We start from the raw sequence: 7753 nt of genomic DNA on the forward strand, positions 1-7753 counted from the left end.
CAGCGCTGGCCCGGGAGAAAGCCTACCGGTGTAGCGAGTGCGGCAAGGCCTTCACCTGGAGGACCAACCTCCTCGAGCACCAGAGGAGCCACACCGGGGAGAAGCCCTTCCTCTGCGGCGAGTGCGGGAAGGCCTTCAGCTGCCACTCGTCGCTGAACGTGCACCACCGGACGCACACCGGCGAGCGGCCCTACAAGTGCACGGGCTGCGAGAAGGCCTTCAGCTGCAGCTCGCTGCTCAGCATGCACCGCCGGGTGCACACCGGGGAGAAGCCCTACCAGTGCGGCGAGTGTGGGAAGGCCTTCAACCAGAGGACGCACCTGACCCGGCACCACCGGATCCACACGGGGGAGAAGCCGTACAAGTGCGGCGAGTGCGGGAAGGCCTTCACCTGCCACTCGTCCCTGACCGTGCACGAGAAGATCCACAACGGCGACAAGCCCTTCAAATGCAGCGACTGCGCCAAGGCCTTCAACAACCGGTCGCGCCTCACCCTCCACCAGCGGATCCACACGGGGGAGAAGCCCTTCAAGTGCGGGGACTGCGGCAAGGGCTTCATCTGCCACTCCTACCTGGCCGTGCACCAGCGGATCCACAGCGGGGAGAAGCCCTTCAAGTGCAACGAGTGCGGGAAGGCCTTCAGCTCCCACTCCTACCTCATCGTGCACCAGCGGGTCCACACGGGCGAGAAGCCGTTCGACTGCAGCCGGTGCTGGAAGGCCTTCAGCTGCCAGTCGTCCCTCATCGTGCACCAGCGGATCCACACGGGCGAGAGGCCCTATAAGTGCGGCCAGTGCGGCCGGGCATTCAGCCAGAACCACTGTCTCATTAAACATCAGAAAACCCACTCTGGGGAGAGGCCATTTAAATGTAACGAGTGTGGCGAAGCGTTCAGCTGGAGCACCCACCTCGCCGAGCACCAGAGGACGCACCGCGAAGAGAAGCCCTTTGCCATCCAGCTCAACAAGCATCTGCTGAGCACATACTGCGTTCCCAGCGGCCTGCTGGGTGCCGGCGGCGTGGACCCCGTAAACTCCCTGGACGTGGCAGAGCTCCTGTGTGTGGTGCAGCCCTCCGCCAGCAGGAACTTGCCCCTGGGCAGCAAACCTGGGAAGTAGCCTGGTGTGCTTGTCACCTGGCCGCCTCCCCGGGGAACGGGGAGCACAGGGACTCCTGTATGTGCGCAGCAGACACCCTCCCAGGAGCGGCCCGCCCTCCCGGAGAAGGGATGCCCCGTGGGGAGTCGGGTTGGTGTCCCAGGGTCCTGCTGCCTCTGATGGGATTGGGAGTCACTGACCGGGGGATTAGGTCTTTCCTGCAGGTAAAAGGTCTGTCAATCATGTCCTCAGGCTCCTGGCATGACTTAGATCAAGAATTTCACCTGTGGACTGATATTTAGAATAACAGGAAGAATTTTTTAAACCAGAATTATGAACAGTAGTGCCTCCAAGGAGACATTATTGTATTGCTGGCGAGGAGGATGCTCTCAGAGGCGGGAGTCTGGGGAAAAGCGGGTTTCCTGCACTCACCTCACAAGGGGCTCCCCGCAGAGTCCTTCGTTAGAGGCCACACCCACGTCCCCGAAGCACAGTCAGCATCAGACGAGCGGGCACCGGGTCCACGGCGGCAGGCGGAGCCCGGTGGGTCGGGGAGGATGGGTGCAGTGTCCGGATAGATGGGCCTAGAAGCGCACCTGCCCCCCAGGCTGGGGCTGCCTGCGGGGCCTCCCCTCGCACCACGAGGCTCAGCTAGTCAGTGCCACCCCAAGGGAGAAGCCCCCCCCACCCCCACCATCCCCACGTTCCCTGCAGGGACAGGAGGGCGGTGTTCATCTGGAATTAACGTTCTTTCTGCTCTGTTCTCGGCAAGTACAAGAGGCCTTCTCCGTGATAATACTTGACATTTGTATAGAGCACTCTAGTTTATGAAATGCTTTTTCTTATACTTCCTAAATTGTGGAGGCAAGATAACCACATTTCAGAGAATGTGGAATAAATGAGAGAAAACACCCGTAATTCTTAATAAAGCTGCATTTCGCACTTTGATACATTATTTCTGTTTTCATCACTTTAAACATAGTAGATACGTCATTTTAATCCCCCCCTCCACCCCCGTTTAGCTGCATAGAATTTTTTCCAAGTGACTGCACTGTCTGTGGAGTCATAATTCTAAGTGGAAGCATAGTATTCTATTAGATATTCTTTTGTTGGCTGTTGAGGTTATTTCTATTTTTTTCACCATTATAAATCATTCTTCATGGAGCATTTTTGGGTTATACTTTAGCATTTTCGTAGAGTAGATTTCTAGAAGTGAAATTTTTTAGATAAAGGAAATGAGTAGCTTAAGGAATCATCTCAGGATGTGTTTGGTTGTGTGTTTGCGAAGTAATACGTTTCCTCACCAAGGAACCGATCAGTAGGAACGTCCTTGCCCGTCATCTGGACGCAGGCACTGTTCAGAGTGGACACCCAGACGGTCTTTGTTCAGAGCACGGTGACGACACAGCGATGAGCCTGGGCACCTGTGCGCCATCGCCTGCCTCCGAGTGTCTGTGAGCTGGCCTGGCGTCGTGCGGTCCCCGGGGACACCTGGCAGTCAGGGGCCCTTCTCCGTGACAGATAGGAAAAGTTCTACATCACATCTGTGCTGGGAAAACACAAATAACAGTCTAGGCTTGATTCATGGTTATCATCCTCATTTTCTCTTTTTAAAAGAAACAAAACCTTCATGGGTCCTGGGCCCTGTGTCCACTGTGTGCCCTGAAGTGCCAGTTGTTTAGTATATGGGCACCATAGCAAGCGCACAATCGCCCCTTATCATATTTGGCATTTTGATACATTACAATGTTACTCATTTTTTTCTACCTTCTCCCCCTTTCATATGAATTGTCTATTCCTATCTTTTGTCCATTATTCCGTTCTTTGTTTTTTAATATATATACATATAAATATATATACACTCGTATATATCACCTTAGCACATACATTTTCTGTCTTTGTTACTGCATGTTTTTATGTACAGAGGTTTTAAAATTCTGTGTGATAAGGTCTATTAGATTTTTTTCCTTTCTGTTTCTCTGGAAAAAACCTCTTAAGTCTATTTTTGGTTCGATATTTTATATTCATGTTTTACCCCTCTATCTATTTGGGATATAAAATGTGAGGTCCCTGCATCGCTGTTGAATTGCATTCCTCACCGTTCATAGGCCTGTCTTTCCTTTGATTGTAGCTCCATACTTCACTGTAACATCCACATCTTCAGCAGCTTCTAAAAGATCTTGTTTTATCTGTTCCTCCAGGGGAGCCAGGTGTCATTTTCTCAGACTTAACTTCTTCACGCCCCTGCATATGTCATTGGGATTTTGATTAGAATTGACTAGTTTGTGAAAAATGAAGTTCCATGTAATACCGTCTTCACATAAAAGAATGTGGTAGATAACGTCATTCAAATCTACCTCTAACCAGAGAAATTTTACAGTTTTCTAATAAGTGTTCTCATATTTATTCTTAAGTTCATTGTGATTTTACGGGGTTTGTAAATTAGGTAATTTTGTTTTAAGATATATAGGACCATTGTTGATTATATATATCTTCTTGTGTATTTATTTTATACCTAACAACTTTACGGAGTTAATCTAAGGCAGCGGTTCTCAACCTGTGGGTCACCACCCCTTTGGCGGTCGAACGACCCTTTCACAGGGGTCGCCTAAGACCATCCTGCATATCAGATATTTACATGACGATTCATAACAGTAGCAACATTACAGTTATGAAGTAGCAACGAAAATCATTTTATGGTTGGGTCACAACATGAGGAACTGTATTTAAAGGGCCAGAAGTTTGAGAACCACTGCTCTAAGGTCTCTAACAGCCTCTCAGTTTATTGGGTTTTCTAGGTAAACAGTCGTATCAGTTGGAAATAAAAAGCTTGCCTCTCCTTTCCATATAGGGAGCCTTTTATTTCATTTTTTCTTAAAACCCGCATTGGGCTGGGACTGGGTGGCTCAGTTGGTTAGAGCGTCATCCCAACACACCAAGGTTGTGGGTTCCATCCTTGGTCAGGGCACATACAAGAATCGAACAATAAATGCATAAAAAAGTGGAACAACAAATGCTGTTTCTCTCTCAAATCAAATTTTTAAAAAAAACCACAAAAATCTGCCCTGACTGGTTTGGCTCAGTGGATAGAGCGTTGGCCTGCGGACTGAAAGTCCCAGGTTCGACTCTGGTCAAGGTCATGTACCTTGGTTGCGGACATATCCCCAGTAGCGGGTGTGCAGGAGGCAGCCGATGGATGTTTCTCTCTAATTAATGTTTCTAACTCTCTATCCCTCTCCCCTCCTCTCTGTAAAAAAATCAATAAAATATATTTTAAAAAAACTTTAAGAAAAAACACACGCACATTGGCCAGCACTTCCAGAGCACCACTGTGTTGGGGACAGTGGTCATCTGAGGTAGATGTGCGTCCATCTCAGAACATTTGGCCTCTAAGACGCAGTTGTAGCTGGGGTGGTCACACGGCCCCGTTCTGTCCCAGGAGGCTCCAGTGGAGGTCTGCCAGAGACGAAGAAAAAGCCTCTGCTTTCCTGATAGAAATATTATTCCTTCCTCCCTCCTGCCTGGAATGTGGATGCAGCGCCCAGAGGTGTGGTAGTCATTTTGCAACCATGAGACGATTGACAGAAGCCACACCTGGTGAAATGGAAAACTACAGGATCCTAGGCCTTGGATGAAATTTTTGAGCAACTGTTTCAGCACCGACATTCAGCTCCCCGAGTTCTTGCCGCGTAAGAAAAAGAAACGGCCTCAGTCCACACAGTTGCTGCCCTCCTCACTGGCACAGCACCGGGTGTTCATTCTGACTTGAGGGAAGCAGAGCTAGTATTTCACTATTCAGAGAATGCCAGCCCCTAGCCCTGACTGTTTACATTAGTGAATTACCTTTATAGGCCTCGTTTGCTAAAACCATTTTAAAAAATATTTATGTATATCCATGACATTTAAAAAATATATATATTCCTGTATTGATTTCAGAGAGGAAGGGAGAGGGAGAGAGAGATAGAAACATCAACGATTAGAGAGAATCATTGATTGGCTGCCTCCTGCATGCCCCCTCCTGGGGATTGAGCCCACAACCTGGGCATGTGCCCTTGGCCAGCATTGAACCTGGGATGGTTCAGTCCCCAGGCTGATGCTCTATCCACTGAGCAAAACCGTCTAGGGCTAAAACGATTTTTAATTATTGATTTGAAAGAGAGTGGGAGAGGAAGAGAAACACGATTTGTTGTTCCATTTATACTTTCATGGTTCCCTGACCAGACATTGAGCCTGCAGCCTTGGCGTATCAGGACGATGCTCTAACCCACTGAGCTACCTGGCCAGGGCTGTTAAGGCTTTGAGACATCAGCATTCGATGCTGAATTTGACCAAACCTTGGCATTTCCCAGAAATGATTATATGGGTTTCCTTCCTTGTTATGGAGACACGGTTGAATTTATAGAGATTTTCTAACTTGCCATCTTCGTATTATTGGGATAAACCCCACTTAGCAACGGCGCGTTGTTTACTACGTGTGGACTCGCTTTTCTAGAACTTGGGGTGCAACAAGCAGAACTGCCCAACAGAGAGCCCAATATTTCACTCCAAGTTTGGCCTGGAAATAAACCACCTGTGACCGTTCCCAGGAGGAGGGGTCACGCCACCTCCTCAGTGGCTTCATCCATGGGATTTGCCCTCCCCCTTGTTAAAAAAATAAATAGCCCAGGCCAGTTGCTCGCAGTGGTTAGAGCGTCAGCCAACAGACCAAAGAAAGGGTCACAAGTTTGATTCCCGGTCAAGGGCACATACCTGGGTTGTGGGTTCCCTCCCTGCCCCTGGTTGGGGTGCTTGCAGGAGGCAACCAATGGATGTTGCCCTTTTTCTCTCGCCTCCCCCCTCCCTTCCACGCTCAGAAAAGCAGTGGAAAAAATGTCCTCATGCCCTAACCGGTGTGGGTCAGTGGATAGAGCATCGGCCTGCAGACTGAAGGGTCCCAGGTTCGATTCTGGTCAAGGGCATGTACCTTGGTTGTGGCCACATCCCCAGTAGGGGGTGTGCAGTTGGCAGCTGATCAATGTTTCTAACCCTCCCTCTCCCTCTCTGTAAAAAATCAATAAAATATATTTAAATAAAAAAGAGGTGGGATACAGGAAAGACATGGATGTAGTTATAAAAGGGCACCAGGAGCGATCTTATGGTGATGGAACTGTTCTGTAACTTAACTTTGGAGGCAGAGGAACCTACATATGTGACAAAATGAAACTAAACACATGCACACTCGCGTTCAAGTGAAGCTAGGGAAATCTGACCCTCTCCCTTCCTCTCTGTAAAAAATCAATAAAATATATTTAAAAAAATATATATATCCTCAGGGGAGGATTAAACAATAGAAATACGTAAATAAAAATAAATGTGGGGGTGGGGTGGGGGCCTCCCCCAGACCATGGCATGATGGCTGGGAAGATCACCTGATATGCGATCAGCAAGGAGACGCACAAGGTGCTATCGCTTTCTAGGTGGTGGGTTAGGACAGACTTGACATCTCTGAATCATTGAAATGATGGGTACTTCTCTCTTGCAATCAGTACAATGAACAGTTTCCACTTTGCACAGTAACGTACAGGGTCCACCACTCTCCCTAGGAATCTGCTCCAGAATGACACTTGCCTGTCCTGACCAAAGCTGTCCTGTCCTGACAAGCAGGAGGGAGGGCGCACGTACTGTCCCAGCCAGGCCCCCACGATTCTGGGGTTTGGCAACAAACCACGTTTCTGGCCAGTTTGCCTCCAGGTGCCAGGGGCAGCCACAAACAGACTGGCACTGGCTGCCTCTCTCACTTCCCTTCCCCAGGCTGCACGGGGGCCTTCCTGGCGCAGGAGGCGCTTTGCCTTGTCTGGAGGTCAAAGCATCTGTGTGCTCCTTAGGATGAGGGTTAGGGTTAGGGTTGGGGTGGGGTTTGGGTTAGGTTTTGGGGGGATAGGAAAGAGGACGCTGCCTAGGGTGTTTAGAGGGTGGGTGGGGTAGGAGTTAGGGTCAGAAGAGGGTGGGCTTTTTAAAATATATTTTCATTTGTTTCAGAGAGGAAGGGAGAGAGAGCAAGAAACAACCCAAAACATTCTTATTATCATTAACATAGTATCATCACAAAATACCTCCAATGAATCATGAACTGCATTCAAATGAAACATAAAGATGACAATGATGATATGATGACGACTAAGATCATTTGTAATCTAGACTTGATGCATATAACATGTATGCTTGGTCTTGAATCCATTGTTCTGAAATTGAACATGCATGGTGGAAGTTTCAACTTGTTTTAGAAAGTTTAATAGTATTTAATGAGTAAATATAGTTACCATACTTTTCAATTCAGGTGTTGGATTTTCTTTAATAGGGTTAGTAATAATTTTTCATTAGCCTATAAGTATAAAAAATTAATCACCCAACACATTTTACTGACCAGCAAGTCCTGAAACCACAGACAGACAAGAGCAGTAAGAGAAAAAATATATACATAATTCCATGTCTGAAAAACAAAGCACAAATCCTAAATAAAATGTTAACAAATTAAATTCAACAGTTTATTAAAAGAATACTTCATCAAGTCCAAGAGGATTTATTCCAGCATTGCTAAGATGGTTTAGTGTTAGAATAGTTATAAATTTAACTTATTATATTAACATATTAAAAATAAAAATATTACCTTAAATTCA

General features: G+C 47.5%; 1 protein-coding gene across 1 annotated transcript in view; it reads left to right on the forward strand.

Annotated features, from left to right (window-relative positions):
- Positions 1-2052, forward strand: part of ZNF74 (zinc finger protein 74) — a 9409-nt gene extending 7357 nt beyond the window's left edge. Inside the window, exon 6 of the mRNA XM_015567250.1 lies at positions 4-2052. Coding sequence (XP_015422736.1) covers positions 4-1118 — 1115 coding nt within the window. The 3' untranslated portion in view covers positions 1119-2052. The remainder of the gene's footprint in view (positions 1-3) is intronic.
- Positions 2053-7753: the final 5701 nt, after the last annotated feature.

This window comes from Myotis davidii, unplaced genomic scaffold, assembly GCF_000327345.1.
Source record: "Myotis davidii unplaced genomic scaffold, ASM32734v1 scaffold223, whole genome shotgun sequence".
NCBI lineage: Eukaryota > Metazoa > Chordata > Mammalia > Chiroptera > Vespertilionidae > Myotis > Myotis davidii.